The sequence below is a fragment of the Echiichthys vipera genome (assembly GCF_963691815.1).
Source record: "Echiichthys vipera genome assembly, chromosome: 6".
NCBI classification, from domain to species: domain Eukaryota; kingdom Metazoa; phylum Chordata; class Actinopteri; order Perciformes; family Trachinidae; genus Echiichthys; species Echiichthys vipera.
Genome location: NC_139831.1, coordinates 7,146,336 through 7,166,366, shown reverse-complemented (window position 1 = coordinate 7,166,366; position 20,031 = coordinate 7,146,336). Strand labels below are relative to the sequence as shown.

The following is a 20,031-nucleotide window of genomic DNA, read 5'->3' as shown; positions in this document are numbered from 1 at the left end:
CATGTCTACAAACCATTCAAAGATTGTACAAGGTACCCTCTGAAGACTTAACTATAGCTCAGACTGCTGTTAAAATAAAACGAACACCAGTGTAGATTGGTCATTAGATAACACTTCACTCCACTTAAGGAACTCTGGAGTCAAGTAACTCCTTGCAATACTGTCTTATTGGATTAATCCATCTCAATTAGATAAAGCAAAGCCTTGCTTGTGCCTCTAACTTCACAATCCACTGTAGTATAGTGTCCTGATGGCACGTATACGGTACAAAACAATTCATTCCTAACTTATCATTACTGGAAATTGAGCAACGCGGTTTTCAGCAGGCTACAATAACTCAACAAATTGTACTGACTACCACAGGGAGCTAGTACATGTAATGCTTTTTCACTTTTGACTTCTTGTATTATGAGAAATACAGGTTTTATACTGTATATTTTTTGATCAAGTCAGTTGTTTTGGGTTTTAAGGGTGAAGAATGAATGCAATAATAACATTTATGAGGCAGAAGAGAACAAAAAAGCTTTTGAAGCAGAAAAGTTACAGAGACTATACAACGTGCGATCAGTGGCCTCAGTCGCCTATGTGTGCTTGTCAGATTTCACAGCGCTGCAGGCCATTAGGGATTAATGACGAACAGAGCTGTTTACTTAAAGCAAGTGAACAGAACTCAAACATGACAGGTTAAAACATGGCAGTCGCCTCTTCAGTTTATCTCTGGGCTTTTGTCAGTGAAGGAAGCAGGGATAAGGGGATTCTCCCTCTGTGTGTGTGGTCTAAACACCGGGACAGGAAAAATGCAAGACAGTAAATGGGAATGAGGAACAGGGAGATCATGACAAAGATAGCTCGAAGGCACAGAAGACTTTTCTAGCATTTTTTAGTAGTTTTCAAGAATTTCAAGAAACTTTTTCTATCACACTGATTAAGTTCAAATTCAAAGGATGGACTCATATAACTGTAATTTTTCTTGAATGGGAACTAAATTCGGCTTGCCCCCCTGTCAATGATGTCTGATTGTGAATAGATGTCACTGTCTTGTCCTTTAGCCTTGCATCGCTAGTTTTCCTTCTTTCAGTGTTTCAGTGTGTTCAGCAATTCAGCTTGGTCTTGCTTAAAGCTGTTTGCCTTGGTTGTAAAATCAATTCAGAGCTTTGCTGGCATGAATAAGCATAGAATAAGCATCTTGTAGTTAACTAAAAGGCAACAGGTTTGGATGGGTTTGATTAAGCTGTACAAGCAAAAGAAATTGAACACAATGTCTGGTTTAATATGATCAGGCTAACGTAACGAGAGGCCACGAGGCACTAAAGGCAGAAACTCATAAGGGTGTCTCTCTCTGTCATTTACTTTTTGTTCTCACAGTATACTCTGGCAAATATTGGTACTGCAAATGATGCTTGAGTCTGGTGTACTGAATGAGTTTAAGCTAATGCTATGCACACACTTTGAATTGAATTGGAGTATCGGATGAAAGTCTAAAAGGCAAATTGAAACACAGATCATCGAGGGCTAGAACTAGCATTTATAGCCTGTAGTGGTTTGCACATATGAACCTTGGACGATGTCAGGTGAATCAGATCCGGAAATACTCAATCTTGTTAAGGCGAGCGGGGGCACCTGGGTAGAGCGTGCGGTGCAGAGGGCATGACGTGGTTACAGCACGCTGACAGAGTCGGTTTTTAATTTGATCATAATCAACAGTATCTCTTGCACTTCTTTGAATTTGTCTGATGATTGTGGTGTTGGTGTTTGATGTCGTCGCCCCTTCCCTCAGACATTTTTGTTGCTGTCTTTGTGTAAATCACCCTACTTCTCCACCGTCGGAGGTTTGTTTGGATTCTGGTAGCCGACGCATGATATAAATGTCATCAAGGCGCCCCATTGAACTCTATAGATACATCGGAGAATAAGGGTTTGTATTCACACATGGGCCCACTCAGAGAATACCCGGATTTTGTACTAGGGAGCTGGATCCTGGATGGTTAACTCCGTTTGATGTCTGGTCTGACTGAATTGGTGTATTTATGTCCACACATACAGCTCGCCAGTTAATGTCTAGATATTTTCAGATTTATGGTGCATGTGTGAAGGTACAGGCAAAGACAAGAGAAATAACAGGATAGAGCAGAAAGGACAAATATATTCCAGTCTTAAGTATAGAGTAAAATACAAGGGCTATCTCTGTGAAGTGGCGTACTGTAAAAGGGGATATATAAAAGGGGATATTACTTTTGAACTACTGTATGTAATGAAAAAACGCAAAGAGAAAATGAGAAAGACGGACAGCAGCGTGACAATTTTCCACACAAAAAGCACTTCTATCTCTTAATTCCAACTTTCATTTCAGGGGCTTGAATGAATCCCCCCGAGGGTCAAAACCTCATTGTGATTGTGAAGCCATTTATTTTCTCTATCTCAGCCTCAAGAAACAGTGACATTGAGATACCTCATCTGTCAGAAGGGATCTAAAAATACAGTGTGGGTTTACGGAGTATATGGTTTTTATATAGAACAGTAATATAGAACATAACAGTTTGATTATTTAAAATAGAAACAAAACTAGCCCCAGAAAATGTGAAACGATTTGAAGTGAATACATTTGTATTTGCTGTGTGCTGTCTAACATCGCAGACCTTATCCAGGGTTCATTATAGAAAATTAATCACTGAAGGGAAAAACTTTTGTTTTGTCTGCGTGTAAGTGTATAAACTGCCAGGCTTGTGTGTATCATCATAACTAAAATCAGTACAGGTGCCAGATGTTCTGTAGTACGTTAGCATCATTTCTCCCTAATGATGTTTTAAACTTCGGGTGCACATAAGCATAAGCGGATGATTGCAAATTAAGACACCATGTTATGTAAAAAGCAAATTATTTTAATTGCGCTTGCATGGAGAGCCATAGCTTACTACCATGTGAAGTAGCTGTCATAGGATTTGTCTGCCAAGAGGCAAACAAATCCTATGACAGCTACTGTAAGTGCTCAACAACTCACAATGCAAATCTTTTAACTCCTGACTGTTGACTCTGTACGTACCACAGGCAGAAGGGAGTAGCGGATGCAGAATCCCGGCTCAGAGGGGAAGTACTCATCAGAGATGAAGCGGATCCTGATCTGACTGCCTTTGGATGTGTGACTAGCTGGTGCCGACTGTGACCCACACCAGCGACCGAGGATGGTCTTCTCAGTCGGATCCTCTATCTCCACAAAGTCGTACCTGGTAAATTGATAGACAAAGTGCAGAAACTGATTATTTAAGTCTCTGAGACATCACCACTTATTGGGCCCATTGTGAGCCTGTGTTCCAGCTCTAAAATGAATGTTAGTTAACTTTAATTGTATTGCTGCTTGTCGTAAGCTCATTCGCATCTCTCCCCAGCTCTGCATTGCCCTTCCGAAGGTGAGATTGTTTATAAATAAAGTTGCCAAAGGAAATAACAGTATTTCCGCTGTGAGAGAAGAGATTTGTCCCCTATTTACTGCCCGGATTCAATTAATAAAAACTAAGTGGATATCGCATTGAGAACACATCTCAGGTTTGTTGAAAGTGCAACATTAACATGTAACTATTTAGCAGTTATGGCTGCTGATGCAACCTTTTCACAGGCTTATTACACTGATGCTACGCGCTGTCACTGAAATACAGTTTGTTCATTATACTGGGCTATATGTTGACTGTGGAAGAGCTGCAGGCCTTACTTGAACTCCAAAACAAATTCTCAGTTTGAACATTCGCTTTGTAAATGATCAAATCAGAAAAAGTATTTACATGATTTGTTCTAGATATAATACCAGGTTCGGTTATCAACAAAAGAACAAAATACAGTATGAATTGCTATATGAGGGTAGTTTTCACAAGTAATTCTGCAGTTATGTACTTTTATCTATTAACCTCTCACTGACAGCAACTCCTCTTTTGTTCCCAGGCAACATCTTTAATACCCCCATAAATAACTCATATAGTTGGACTGCAACAGAGATGAAATACACAGTATTTCCTTTGGCTGCAAAAATAACAATCATTGAAAGCTGAAGAAGCCCGGTGGTTATGTGGATTTAAAATGATGGTTTCAACAAAATTCATTGAATTAATAATCATGAATTACACTGAATAAAATTATGATGTTGATAAATTGAGAAATAAATGTATAAAAGCACCATTTTGTTCGTTGTGGGGATCAAACTTTGCAACCCTGTAACTACATGACAGCCTCTCTCTTCACTGGTCACGCTGCCAACCCAGAATACCAGTTAACATTTTGAAGTGCAGAAGCATATGGCCGTTTTCCAGACTCCTTTGGTGTGCCAAGGCTAACATCGACCAACCTCAGCACTTAAGACACGCAGTTCAGGAGTTCAGCCTTTATTATTTATACCTGTGTGTGTAACCAGTGGTTGCACTGCATTCAATACAGCCTTGTTTAACTGACTCTTCACAGTCTGGGATTAATCACTTTGCCATTTGCGTCAACAGGCACAGTAACCTCTCATTCAGTGCTGCCAATTTGGATATTTGGATTTCAAGGACATTGTTTACATTTTGCACAAGCTTGACAGATTCAGTTCAAGCTGGTTTCAATAAAACAACATGGAGGGACAAGAGCAAGCCTAAAAATGGATTTTCTGTGATTTTAAATAAACTGAAGAGGGGGGGGGGGGGGGGGGCGATAAATGTACTGACTCTACTGCCTTTGATTTTGAAAGTTATACAGGAAGTTTGTAATCTGCACAATCAAACGTATAGGAAAGGTAAAACTGAAAGTGTTCTTTTGCAAAACCATATATTCACTTTAAATGAACAAATGTCAAACGACTGCATGAACTGTGATACATTAATATATATAAATGCAAACCATACTGGCATAAAATGGTTTTGGAAAGGGATAAAATACCAGTTTGGCTTCTCTCTGCCTTGTCAATGGCGGTCAGCGAACAGAGAAGCTTTCCTCTCTGAAAATCAGCCCTCAGACAGCTCCACAGCTTTGACAGATGGCTCATCAATAATGCAGGAAGCCCTGATCATTACACATCGCAATGTGTTCAGAATCACCATGTCGAACAGCGGTTTCTCAGATTTACAAATGCACTGACATACATACAGAACTGTACGTACAGTCACAGGGAACGGGATCAGGGCAACAAAGGAATCTCATATACATACTGGCAGATATGATTGCCTTCCTGCACACTGCAAGGAAACTGTGTTGAATACTTGCAAATCTTTCTACAAGATACTGTTTTGTCTTTTACATTATTAATAGACACAATATCTACCACTGACATGATGCAGATTAGCAACACAAACACTGTTTTTAGACCTTTCCTCTCAGACAAAAGACTGAGAGCATACATGCCTCTCTGAGAACAGTCCTGTCTGAGAGCCGTCAAGCACGACTCCGCTGCCATGCCAACCATGAGCAAGACCAATCCCTCTCCAATATGCCTCTCCTCCAGTGGATTTAGTAAGAATGCTTTTCATCATGCCACAGACAAACAGAATAGCAGATGAGCATCTCGGCTACACAGTCTCCCTCTCATCTAGCAAAGGCTTCTAGCTCAAGGCTTGCTACCAAAGCCTAACACATCTCCCACTATTGTTTTTTTATCCCTTTCCATTGCTGTGAATCACTGGACAGGAGATTACGGTCTTGTTTATTTGCATCACTTTGTGCTGGGACACAAGGCTAAGAGCAGCTTATCAATAACATTGTGTCTGAATGCCTTTTGCAGTATAAAGTTCTTAGGGTAAATTTTGTGAATACATTTTTAAACACACATGAAAGATAAAGTAGATATGTAGACTACGCCGGAGGCTTTGTGTATATGTGTATAAGAGAGAAAATAGCAGAAAGGGTGAGAGAAAAGACAAGTACACAGACTCATGAATGTGTCTGTTTCGGCTTGTGATTGCATGCTGCATTCATCTGTCTGCCAACCCTGCCAGAACTGTGTATCTTGGGATCCAATCAAAACCTGTTGGGCCTCAGTCTGGGGAAGGAGTGAAAAATGCCAGAGCTGGAGCAGTAGACGTGGCGATGACTTGCATGACCCCGGAAAAGGATGTTGTTATTGTCTATCGCCCCTCTTCCTGAGGACGCTGACTAGTGCAGTCTTGTGCAGAGAGGAGGGCACAAAAGTTGTCAATCTGCACCCTGCCCCACTGTGGAACTTTCCCTCACGGGTCTCAACAGAAACACTAACCTCATTTGTCAACATGCACAGAGGTGTGCTGGGGGGCTCAAATTACCTGCACTCACTTACATACTGTTTTTTCAAGACAGGATACAGGAAGAATAATGTCAAACAGAGGCGAGTGGCGTGGATGCTAGCATATTGGACAATTACAAAAACTGTAAACCCATCTTCAACCAGACTCTGGTCCCAGATCTGAGTCAGAATATCAAATATCTCCAGTGAATATCAAGTCACAGTAACGGAAGCACACTGATTCAGATCTTTTCTTGATATCCTGGTAGTTGATTTTTCAAAGATACATGTTGATCTAGTGCTGCCATGTCCAACATAAACATTTAAACTGTCATGCACCTTGTCATCCATTAGGGGGCTCTCCAGGAATGACTCGCGAGGTCACCCTCCCCCAGCTCCTCTCCACCTTCCAGTGATTGGGCTCCCTGCTTACCAGGCATTTGTGATATATTGACAGCAGGGCACTGAGCATAATGCACTAAGGGTAAATCGATCGTTGAGGCCTGGGATCCCTGTTTAAATTGAATGGCAACAGAGGCAAACCCATGCAGTAATTGAAAGTGGGTTCCTCAATAAAGCCATGGATGTACAGTATGTATATATGTGTGTGTTTGTGTTTATGTGTTGCCAGGCAGAGGGAGTGGCGCATGTCTTTCAAACAATCACGTGAGGAGCTAGAAAATATTGACTACATCACGTAAAATATGCCGGTATGAACCACGTCATCATGGTGTCATGGGTGAAACAAATCACTCTGCGGCTGGGTTTCCAATATTAACAAGCTGCCACTGCAGACCAAAGGCAATTTCACAAATGGACACACTGACTCTTCAGAGAAGAACGACAACACGGGCAGGACACGTCTTTACATTGGCATATGGGGAAGCTCACATTTAATGGGGAGGAAACTATTAATGACAAACTGCACTGCCACATCTAACTGCTAAAGGAGATAACCCTTTTCATCAAGTGTAATCGAGAACATTTTCATTTGGACCATTCTGTAAAAGCTACTGGTTCTGATCCTTTGAAATTACACTGATCAACCATTTAAAGGATACACAGTATTTTGGAGGTTGGAACGACCCTGACAGAAAAATTATCAAAGTGTCTGGATATTTTTGGTTACATTACTCTGGCCCAGAAAGTCAGCCTAATGGAAGACAGGAACAAAAAAGAACAGAGACATCTTACAAAATTAATTATACTGTGATACACTGTAATTCTCAGAAATACTTTGTTAAAAATATGAATTCCACCTTATTCTGTCACTAATGAGTTTACTGCTATCAGTCCAGATGTTAGCAAAGAGCAACACTGATAAGATGACCAGAAGGCAACTGTCTCCCAAAATTAAATATATTCTTCCTCAAGGCAACACAACTGTTTTCATCTACTTGTATTATACAAGATTATATCTACTACTGTATGTTCTTACTTGCATATGCCATCTTCGGAGTCCTCCAGACCAAACCTCTCATCAAAGGTGAGCTGGATCCTCATGTTATTGGTCGCCATTAGTCTCCAGACCAACACGGTATTCCTGGGATAAGTGTGTGGGAAGTCTGGGCTGTGGACCATTCCCTCTCCGGACACTGTTATAATCTTCTCCTGATGGGAATCTTGCACTCCTAAAACAGAAATCAGATTGTGTTTTGAACTTTGAATATACTGTAGCAGTTCATTGGTTCAGATGCATATGTTACAGATCATAAGCTCATGATCTGAAACATATACATGTTAAGCACCCTCCAAATAAATATAATGCAGTATTATCCAACATAAAAGGTGAGACTTCAAATAAGGAACATTAGATTGATTCACTCCCTTGAGGCTTTATTTATCCTTTGACAGTCAAGTCTGGAAAAGCCTGACATATCTAGCTCATATTCAAACATGATTCCGGTAACTACCAATTAAAATAAACAAATTATTATACAGGCAAACCAGGAAATAATTGGCCACCTCTATCATTATATCGAGGTTTGTCTTTAACCTTCACACATGCAAGAAAATATACATACACGCTCTACGGTAAGCTTTTACTCAAATCTTGGGGATATTTGTCATTATTGATATAATTTCAATTTGTAATGATTGCATGGTAGAAACCGCTGAAGAAGCAAACAGTCTTAGACCTCATGAAAAGAGGCATGACCCATGAAAAGAAGCCTGGATCTGCAGCTGAGTCACACTCAGGGCTTTGCTCCAATAAGCACAGGAGGTTAAGGGGTAGATATGGGGTGTGTATCCCTAAAGAAGGGTGGAAAGGGACAGTCTGACAGCAACAAATCAAACGGGTAAAGGTAGGTTGCGAGCATGCCCAAAGCATGAATACAAAAAAAATGTCTTTCAGAAGAAACTAAGCTAAACTGACCATGTCTACATTCATTAACTTGTATATTGCATGAACATGTGTATGTATTCCCCTGAGTTGAACTGTGTGTTGTTGTCATCGCTCCACATATCTAAAACCTAAGCTCAATGCAGAGTACTTCAAAGGAAGGCTATCTAATGAGTTTCACCAAGATCCTCTCATAAAGGTATTAAGGCCCATTGGGACCAGTGGCTGCAGGATTTAATCACAGGGATGAAGCCAGGCGCTCACTCTCCCCGGAGATTGCCCAAATAACGTGTGCAGCCAAAACAAATTATAAACAACGCAGGATAAAAACACATTTAACTCCCAATGAGATGTTTGTTGCGTTAATATAGCAGCAATATATCTTTTTCAAAATAATTAATAATTTCTTGCTGTGAACAATCACCTTCATCAGCATTGCAACACAGTCTGAAATACTACACAATTTTAGAAATATAACCCAAAGACTAATTTCAATACAATGTTTAGCCTAGCTTCGCACAGTCACTGGAGGTAGGAAAACAGCTGATGTTAGAACTAATGAAAAAGTAACTCTTTTTGGCAACTTCTTTACATTTTGTATTTAGCTATCACGTAGTAACCAAGTGTCAGTTTGTCGAGAGTTAGGAAAGTATGCTAAAACAACTGAAGTAAATGCAGGATTGCTAACTTCTGTTGGTGGGGTCATCGCTATGTTTCAAGGTCCTATGTACTGCTCGGGGAACATCGGACCCTTAATGGTGTGCCTTCGCCGCTACCTTTGCTGATTTAATTCAGCATTTTGTTAGGGTTAGAGGTTATGATTAGGGGGTAGTGTTAGGGTCGACAAAGGCCTATTTGCCGGGGTATTCAGCACTGATTGAAGGAAAAATAACAGACCCCTTTCTGTGACAACCCGATCAGTACATAGGACCCCGGTCACATACAAAGTGAGGAACATAGGACATAGGACCTTTTTGGTAAAAGTGGGAAAACATCAAAAAGAAATGAATCGAAATGGTCAACAGTTACGGCAACAAAACCATGCATTGATTTGTACATTACACTAGGGGAAAAAACACTTATCAACACTCCCGTAGAGTTTGTTTTGCATACTTTTCACAACACAGGCGCCATAATTATTCGTATCAACATGCTATTCTTTGTTTCTGTCTCAGAGATTACACTGATAAATGATTCCAGTCCCCAGCCTATCCTCAACTTGTTAAAGCAGTATATTGTACCAATGATGATGATTCAGTATTCATAAACCGTTCCATATATCTAGCCGAACCACTGCAGGGATATAATGTACTCAGGAGAACAAGTGTGCTGCAGGAACTTTGTTAGTGCATTAAACAGATGAGTAGCCTGTTCCCCAGTTCAACTTATACAAATTTATATTCGGAACACATTTTGAGCTTGATTACTCTTTACTTTGCCATAAATTGGATTTAAGGATGTGATTCATACCCTGCAGCTGAATCACTCTGAGGTTATTTGCTTGCGATAGAAACAAAAACACAGGCAGGTGAAGTTTGTGCCAGGTTCTCACCCTGTATAATGTAAAATAACAGTTCCACAACAGCTCTGAGTTTCTCAGTATGGTTCCAAGTACAACAAATCTGTCTTAAGGAGTGGTCACTGAAAATGAGTGAGAGAAACCAGCAGGGTACTGTCTGTTTTTTCATCCGCATTTAAAGTCAATAACAATTCAATCGAAGTGAAAGTTCACCCCGCCTACGTCTATCAAATGTTCCATTCTCACGAGACACATATACCCTCAAATTATTAGTAATATCTGGACAATTGAGACTGTCCTCAGCCAAAAGGCAACGTCATATAGGTAATTTGTATAAGCAGCTTATTATGACCCATATTTACATTTATAGAGGTGATGACCTCTAGTCACCGTAGTAATTGTGACAGGAGCAAAAAATGACGTCATGTGACATAGAGCAGCAAAGTCTGCATGACCATGAGGAGGATGGATAGGTATAAAAACAGGACTTTCACCCAAGAGGCCTTTGTTTGTGTGCCATGTGAAACCAAAAGTCAACGTTGACCTATTTCAACTTTTAACTTTCAACTAACTTGAGTCACGTTCTACATCACATACGTAACTACATCACTTACGTAACTACGTCCTATTTATATCTAAACTACAATCTTTACCTAAACCGAACCAATACGTTTTCGTTGTCTATAACCAAAAAGTTTAGGTCGCTTAATCTATCCTGACCAAGGCTACGTTCACACTGCAGGTCTTAATGCACAATTCTGATTTATTGCCCAAATTCGATTTTTTGTAAGGCTGTTCACATTATGTCTTTAAATGTGGCCTGTCTACGGATTGCTGTGTGAACAGCTCACACCTGAAGTGATCCGCATGTGCAGTGGATCATTGATGACATCACGCCACAACGGTCTTTACGGGAGTGAACATGGAAAAGACCCTTTAAGTCTAGCTTGCCCCGTTTTGAAGTGTCACCCCAAATACTAATGAGGTCTAAAGCTTCACTAGCCCTCCACTGGCTGCCTGCTTCACTGCTGTCCTCCATGTTTGTTTTGAATCTGTTCCTGGCTTCCACCTGTGGGGGACTTTATTTTTCAATCAACTTTATTTGTCATTATTCACAAAACAGTGCAGTGCGGGTCAGAATGACATCAAAGGTGCATTAAATGCGACCTTGCTGATCAGATTGCAGTCGCATTCAAAAAAATCAGATTCGTATCCGGTTCAGTACCACATTTAAAAGTGGCCTGATTCTGATTGGAAAATGTCCGATTCAATGTGACCTGTGCGACCTGTACGACCTGTGCGACCTGAGATTAGATGTAGCCTTTACTGTTCATATTTTCAAATGTTACCGGAGAAAAGGCTGGTTGTTTGGTTGGTTGGTTGGTTAGGATCAGGACAGAGTTAAGCTATGTTTTGGGGATTTGGAAAAAATCCACAGCTCTCCAATTTCTTTAAATGCTGAACATTTCTCTTTCTATAGCCCCGCACTACTTCATCATGTGATGAAATTCAAAGCTTGACAGGCATGCTCTGACTAGTTATGGTTGCTTAGCTATGCTTGCTGTTCAGTAGATTGCAAATGTCCAATTGTTAAATAATGCACATCATTCTTCAAAGGAGTCAATGATCTATTCCATATTTGTGCAAACTTCAAATCATACTAATTTTCATGGCATAAATCATTTATCAAATATGTGGTATGACATCATTCAACTTTCGTTTTGTATTTGCTGTTAGTTATTTGTTATTTTTGAAAGATAAGACAGAAAGGCCACTAACCCCTCTTTGATCATAAAAGAACCCCATTTTTATCAAGATGCAATTTGATGACATCGGGACTTTCTGTCCTGGCATCCCCACTGATGCTGTCTGTCAAACAGAGTAAGTGCATACAACAACAATGACACTTTATTAAAAACAATTACTTCAGATTGCAGACATCACTTTGATGTTTTCATTAGGGTTTGGTGGTGAGCCAGGTGGCAACAGATTGAATGACAGTGTAACAGATGCAAAGAAAAGCAAAGCCCAGGCATGATTTCTCAATGAACGGGCTCTTTCATAACTTTGAGAAGAGTTTGGCCTTGAGTGCAAACTGTCTCACTAAATAAGGTCCACCTTCTTTGGGTAAATCAAAGAAATAATACATACACTCCCCGAGGACAGAAAATAGAAATTTGATCCAAAATTTTAATAATAAAACATCCCTCAAAGCCATATATTTGGGTTTAAGACTACTCCCCCTTGATGGGGTTAATATATTCAAATAAATCTACCTCCTTGTTGCCCCTGCAGTCAATATTTCTTTGAATCATTTGCAGAAACTACTGAACGGCAACACACTAGGTTTGATTGACTGCTCTTACGTATATCCATTTGCTGGCTCAGGAGGAAACAAGCCGATAGCTTTCATGCTATTAAAGCTTGGTCCTCCATCACAATGACATGTTTTTAATTACATCCCCATTACTGTGGGCTTCAACATACTGGCTCATAAAGTGCATGATGAATAATATGGAAAAAAAGTGATTATTTAATTTATGAGTCCAGATGTACTGTACTGCATGCATGCATGCCTGATAGTAGCAGTGCATATGGTATTAATAGAAGAGGCGAAAAAACAATTTTGCACAAACATAAATAGATGTCTACTTTTAAGGACTACGTGGATGGACTTGTACTTATATAGCGCCTTTCTAGTCTTCTGACTACTCAAGGCATCAAGCTCAGATTTGTGTTTGTCACATTCACCCAGACATTTATACTGATGGCAGTGGACATCTACATACCATCTAATCTAATGTAACCATTCACACACCCATTTGCAGCAAGGGGAGCAATTTGGGGTTCAGTGTCTTGCCCAAGGACACTTCGACATGGACCAGACCGGGGGAGGTGGGGATCGAACCGCCAATCTCTCAAATGGAGGATGACCTACTCCGCTACTGAGCGACAGTCACCCCTGTATACCAATACATACTTCCTCAGGAAAATCTGTAGACGACTAAGAGGTAATAAAAAGAAGATTACAAAAGGAAAATCTGAGCTTGCTGTTGCAGAGACAGGAGGGAAAGGCAGAAGAAAAAAAACCTGGACCTGAAAACATGAGGTCCTGATGGAAAGGTATTCCTGAGATCTGCATGGATGAAATCATACTTAATCCAAAAAGGCTGTGAATATCCTACTTAATCCTTACACACTTGTCACAAGTAATTGCGGTAGGTGGAGGAACAATGTGTTTGCATTCCTGTTTGGTTCAGATCTTTGTGCATGACACTCAAGAATGAACTATCTGAGTGAGTCTTTACTGTGGATCTTTTGTTCACTTGCATCAAAGCAGAAACTCCTTAAGAGAGTGCTCCTTCAGAGTACATCGGCTACACCAATATTTGATCAAGGTCACAAACCAGCCTTTTTCCTTTTCTCCTGAAGCTTTTTTTAAAAAACTTTTTAAAATAAACAATATGGACTTTTCATGTTTCCCTCTTCGCAACCTTCCCAGTGATATCCTCCCTCTCTGAGTACTGAGCAGTCTGTGTACCGTAAAATTCAGAGGCATGCTATCAGTCGGGCCGGGGTCTGGGTGTAACTTTGACTTGAAAATGACCTCACTCTCAGGGTTAACCAATGTCATCTAATGATCAGAGTAGCGGTCCTCCAGAGTGAATTACCTCAAACATGACTTTTCCTTGACCTACTTTTTTCCTCTGTGAGGAAAGTAGAGCTGGCTATTAAGGGAGGAAGTGACTCTGAATAAATAGGACCCTATACAGTGCAGCCATTGTGCTTTGTTCACACGTTAGTGGGAGAACCATTCATGCTGTTAAACATTAACCTTTCCCCTGCCAAAACAAAACCGGAGCACACATGCGGAGAACCATGGGCATCATGTGCACACTTCCATATTGAACACACTATGAATGCTACTACTAATAGTGATGATAATAGCAAAAATTATAATAGGATTAAGCAAGTAGTATAGATATTAATATACACAGACAAGACTGCAAAATGGTTACACAGTAAAGTGGCTACAGTACTGTACACACAATCAAACCTCCACCTCTCCAAAAGCCCATGCACACACACACACACACACACACCCACACACACTTACACACGCATGCACGCACACACACATACACACACACACACACACACACACACACACACGCACACGCACACACACACATGCACACACACACACACACACACACACACACACACACACACACACACACACACACACACACACACATGCATAGCCAGATGCATTAATAAATGTTAGATGCCTTCAAGCACAGATTAACTAATGAGAGCGGCCTCTTTGTCCAGACTGCTGCATGTTTCTCATAAAAAAGGAGCGGGAGGAATGAAAACCATTCATCCTGGCTTCTGTTAGGCTCACTAAATTCATCTTTCTTTAGAGGATATTATTACAGTGTCTCACTACATCGGCCCTTAGCCTGAGAGTTTATCTGGTGGTCATACTGCATGATGTAGTAGACATAACTATGCCTTTCTTCTGGAAAACTATACGAACATTTAGGCTACACCATATTCAGCCCTGGGAAAGCAATAAATATCTCGGCCTGCCTCAAATATGAGGTCAGACAAGACTTATTTATTTACAACTTCAATTAGGCTGACCAAAATTAAAAAGATAAAAAATGTGTTAAACTTCTCATACCACTCGGGACTAATCAAATTTGTAGTGATAACACTAATTGTTATTTTTACACATTACAGGCTAAAGATTAGTTCAGTGCTACACTGTGTTCTCCCAGCAGCCTCATGCATCATGGATAACCATTCACGACAGCTATTTCCTGTCTGGTAATCGCCAGCCGAGTCACTGTGACACTAAATCCTGATTGTTTTTAATTTCAGCCCTGTTACCTGCTGATTAAAATGAATGTGAGGCCATGAGCAAGAGTTGAAGCAGATCTGATCAGGTGGTGAAACTACCTATTGTAAGAAAGAATTCCCTTTTTTTCGAAGTTTGCATTTCAGTTTGGATGCAATCACTCCAACATCTGTTGCTTATTAAGATGGTGGAGCAGTACTACAGGTGCAGTAAATCCCCCACCATGTTTAGGATATTTATTGCTTTTGGTTTTACAGTCAGTTGGGCAGAAACAGGGCTGAAACCTGCCATGGGAATCTCATATACCATTAAAAAATAATTTGGCTATGTGGGACCCTTCTGAATTTAATCTGCCAGACACATGCTCCTGTACATTTTGACAGATTTGAATTCCCTGCAGGGGTCCCTGAGATAAGGGCAGAAAGAGCAGTAGCTCACCTAAACAGAGACGTTGTCTTAAGAATCATAATGTTATAATTGTGGAGTGCCTGTTTGTCAAGTGCATAAAATATATTGTAACACACTCATACATCCACTTGTCCTGTAAAAGGTCATGTATTCAGTGCAGGTATTCAGTGTGATTGGGTGTAAGCTTTACCAACAGTTGATCAAATGCATGTACTGTGTACTTCACAATATGTGTGTATATTGTAGTGAGTATGATTACAATTCTTTTCATAGTTGAAGTTTAAAAAATAAATCAATACAGTTTGATTGACAGCGAGATCAAAGCTACATAATCTTTCTTATCTCCACATAGAGGTGCTCGGTGATTAGAGACCATCTCATGGCAGACTTTCACATTTAATATCGATCACCAGCAGCAACCGCAAATACTGTCTGACCAGCTGAAGTGCAAAAACAGCAGACCTCTACTTCACTTTCTTCACAAATGAAATAAATGATTATGCTAAATGTTAAAATATTAAATATATAAATTATATACACAGTCAGTATTGGCTGTTCTGGAGAGAAGCATCATTATCATCATCCAAGTCACTGTCTCAGTGCATCCATAGTTGGCAACTATATATCCATGAACTAAACTTTAATTTTCTCTATATATTTTTAATCAATTTGTCTTCATTACAATTACACTCTAGTGTGTGATATTGTGCCACAGCTATTAGACATGCAGTGTGCAAATGCAGTTGGGCCCAAAACCTCTAGGGGGCTCACCAATACTAACTGTCCTGCTCCACAATACAAAATGTAGTCAAGGTGTAAATACTAGCCATTAAATACATGATACGTACAATGTTTTTTTGTTTTTTTTAATACATTCACATTTTGCTAGTATCTTAAGCATCTAAGGGTTGGGCAATACAAAGCCTTTGTGACCTGTTTCATCTCAAAAAAGAGAACGATGAAGGAGACGAGTCTATCTGTTTGATGACACCCATGATTAACATGTTACATCACTGGTCATGGAGGAGATAAGCGCATGCTAGAAAAACTTCTGAGGCCTGTGAAGATCCATTAAGTCAAACGGTAGTAGGGCTCAGTTTCTTCCCCTTTTAACATAGACAGTGGATAACAACATGCATCAGCATTTTTACTCACACTCCATAATAAAACATGGAAACATCACATCAATAACCTTGCATTTGCTTTCCAGAGCTCCCTCTTTTGTTAGCTTCACTTTTTAAACCTCTTACACTTCAAGTCCTGTTGTCAACAGGTGGACTAGTACCACCCGTGAAAGCCCTTTAAGCAAAGGAGTCAAAGGTCACAAGAAATGTAATCAGTCCCAGCACTGAAAGGACTCAGCTCAGCTGTGTCGTAATATAATAATATGATACTTTATTGATCCCTGCTATGAAATGCTCCATTTCCATACCACTCTATCTACAGGGAGGCCGGACCTGTGACCCTGAAGGGGCAGGGAGGTAATGTCTTGCTCAGGAACACTTAAGCAGGGCAGATCGTTTCCAGCAGGGGTGCTGCACTTAGAGGTCACCTGCCTGACTGAGGGGTGGTCTCTCTTTAACTATGAGGTCAACATGGCCAAGTGAGCAGGAGGGGACATCTGTTGACACCTGCTGCAGAAGCAAAGCAAAACATCTGCAGTTCATATCAGATGGCCTAACCTGATACCACTAGCTTGTGTGTGTATGTGCGTGCATATACATGTGTATGTATGCGCTGCCATATTCTGTCCACAACTCTCTCAGAGAAAGAATATGTGGTATATGTTTATATAAGCCTAAAATAGGTTAATAATGAGGACTTTAAAAAGGGATCTCAAACAAATTTTATTTCATAGCATATAAAGCAACTCTAGGAACATTTTACTACTTTACTAAAGATAGTAAAATACCTGAATCAATTGTATGAACCAGTATATGATGAAGGCTGCTATATAAACAATAAACTGTATTGTAATAGAATATAACATGGGGCAAATGTCTTGTCTTCACACTTTTAAAAAAAATCAGAAACCAGTGTAAACAAATCCCAGCTCATTTTAATAAGAAGATATTTATGGTACGATAAATTTAACAAGCTAGAAAACAACATCCAGTTTATTCTTCCATTAAAATTACCCAGCGTTGAATAACACAAGGAGCCCTCCAGCCCATGAAGGATTTAACTTCCATAACAGCTATGAAATGAACCTGAACATAATGCACAAAGTGTTATCTGAGAAATGATTACAAATTGTGATAAGGTTTTGTAAAGCCACAGCTGCAGGCTCTTAATGATAGTGAATTCACGGTAGTGTGCAAGCACATGTGATGTTGTGTGAAAGGAGACACACCAAAGCTAAACTGAAGTCTTTCAACCCCTCAGGCTTTGGCCAGTCCAGCACAGCGACTGAAACTTGTCACCACACAACAGCTTCTCCTCATGTTACAATGGTTCCCCGCCCCTGAATGATTTCTTGGAGCCTCTAATTAGTGCCCGCACTTGTGTTTGGCATCCTGCAAAAAGAGGATTGAGTGTCAGTCTTTTCACTACAGTCGTCTATTTGTGTTGACCCTCTGGTAGAATGCATTTGGGCCCCTGAGCCTGGATTTAGACCTAATATCAGCACCACAATTAGCCATAAAATGTAGAATAAACAACTCCAACCTCACCTCTCCCTTCCGTTTATTGAATAGAGTACATCAATCAAATGCAGTCTCTTATTTGTTCAATTGAATACCGATTGTTCTCTCAATTGCCTCAATTCTGAGGCAAAATTTAAGGAAACATTACCACTGATTATTTTTCATATTTTGTCTGCAGGTCTACACAAGTCACAACAGTATATAACCCCCTGAAGTCTCTCTTGATTCTCTCTTTAAACACCCACATTGCTGCAGTGTGCCCCATATCAACCTCAATTTCCTTGTTGATGGTCAAACTCAGAATAAATATGAAACTTAATTATTGATAACTGGATGGAATGACAGTCTAGCACAAAAAAGAAAGTAAAAATGCTGTGAGATGTTTCTCACAAACACTGGGAGAGGAACTTAACCTCCCCTTCTGGCTGGGAACCAGGCGTTGACAGATGAACCACATCTTTTTTAAACTTCTCTCCACAGCTGTGGACGGAAGCTCCAGGCTGCTTTGTAGTCACATCTGTGTGCTGGACAGCTGGATGTTTGGAGAAAATTACAGTTTGATCTGTGGCAAAGCCAGATTGGAGGACAGCTTTGCCGTACCAGATCCAGACATTGCCATTAAGGCTGATCAAAGATGCAGGTTTTGCAATAAACGTAGCTGAGAGGATTGATAGCTGATCACAATCCACTCTGTAACCTCCTAAACAGAAACACTCACATCTGCAATGAGCTGTTTGGAAGAGGTCAATAATGTTTCCAACTAATGATTTCTAATGCGTTTTGGGGCTGCATATCTGAACTGTAATCTCTAGGTTGCTACTTGGATAATGGCCAAGTTAACACACTGAGTGACTTTGTCTTCACATATCTTCCTTCCCTTATCCCATTACTTTAGTCATATCTCAAATCCCGAAAATCTAAGTAACATAGACCTCCCAGTGCTCGCTGTACTAAATTTGTTGGCTCTTACAAAATTTAGAGCATTGTAGCCACAAAGTTATACCCATCTAATCACACCAGCTGTCTGGAATTCCAAAAAATCTAACAATTTACATAGCAAACATAACCTCTGAGCAACCCTTTAAGAAGCTTGGAGCAATGCAAGTAAATCTGTGTAAAGCCTTCTAAGGTCTGATGAGATTTTCAGCTGTGGCAAATTGAATGATTAATCCAACGCAGCAGACAAGGAGACAAGGAAAAGAACATTTTAATTGTGGCAGTTTAAGAATAGAATTAGCTGGTCTGTGCTTCCGCTTCCAGACACAGATCGATTTCTTTAAGCGGGTAGCCCCGGATCTCTAATTACTGTCACCCCACCAAGCCTTCGTAACCTTTTGGCCCAGCTGTCTAGAGAAGAGGAGTCACAGTGCAGAACTCAGGGTAATGGAAGTATACTCCTTTCAACCCTCTATTTACCAAGGGAGGGTTTGCTGAGCACAACTGCTCTTTTCCTGTAACATCCTGTTCTCGCTCACACGATACAGGCCTGTTGATACCCACTACGGCCACAGTTTCTTGCTTTGGTCATAAGCAAGAAAGTTGTTGAAAGAGGTGAAAAGTATGTCTAATTCACTGCCCGAATAGTCTCACAGGATCAAAACTGAACACCTCCTGGTCAAAAGCTTCCTTTACTAATTCACTCCCCATCATGCACCCAGCCAGTCCACTGATTTCCAATATCAATACCAAAACCAAATGCATGCCCTACACACTCTAGGGAACAATGTATGTGCATACATCCCAGCATAACAACTTGCCATAGGGCTGGCTTTGCAAAACCATGCAAGTTTGTACCTGGATCTTCAGAGTTGACATGAGTAGCAATTTAAGGATTAGAAAATGGGAAAATTGATGTTTCTGAGGGGAAACGTCTGTAGGCAAGGGCAGTAACTTAGTGTCTGCAGGTTAATTCCCATAAGAGGGGAATACAATTATTGTTAAATTGCAACGTTGCTCACAGAGCAGCTCTCTATGGTTATATTCATCCAAGGTTTTCCAAAGGATTCAAGAAACTATAGCAAGACTGTTCAAATAAAT

At 40.3% G+C, this 20,031-nt stretch overlaps 1 protein-coding gene across 2 annotated transcripts in view; it reads right to left on the bottom strand.

Annotated features, from left to right (window-relative positions):
* Positions 1–20,031, bottom strand: part of pdgfc (platelet derived growth factor c) — a 43,796-nt gene that overhangs the window by 7,278 nt on the left and 16,487 nt on the right. For both annotated transcript variants that reach the window (XM_083915116.1, XM_083915117.1), the window contains 2 exons: positions 7,650–7,842; positions 3,041–3,221 (listed from right to left, as the gene is read on the bottom strand). In XM_083915116.1, the coding sequence (XP_083771242.1) occupies positions 3,041–3,221; positions 7,650–7,842 (374 nt within the window). The remainder of the gene's footprint in view (positions 1–3,040; positions 3,222–7,649; positions 7,843–20,031) is intronic.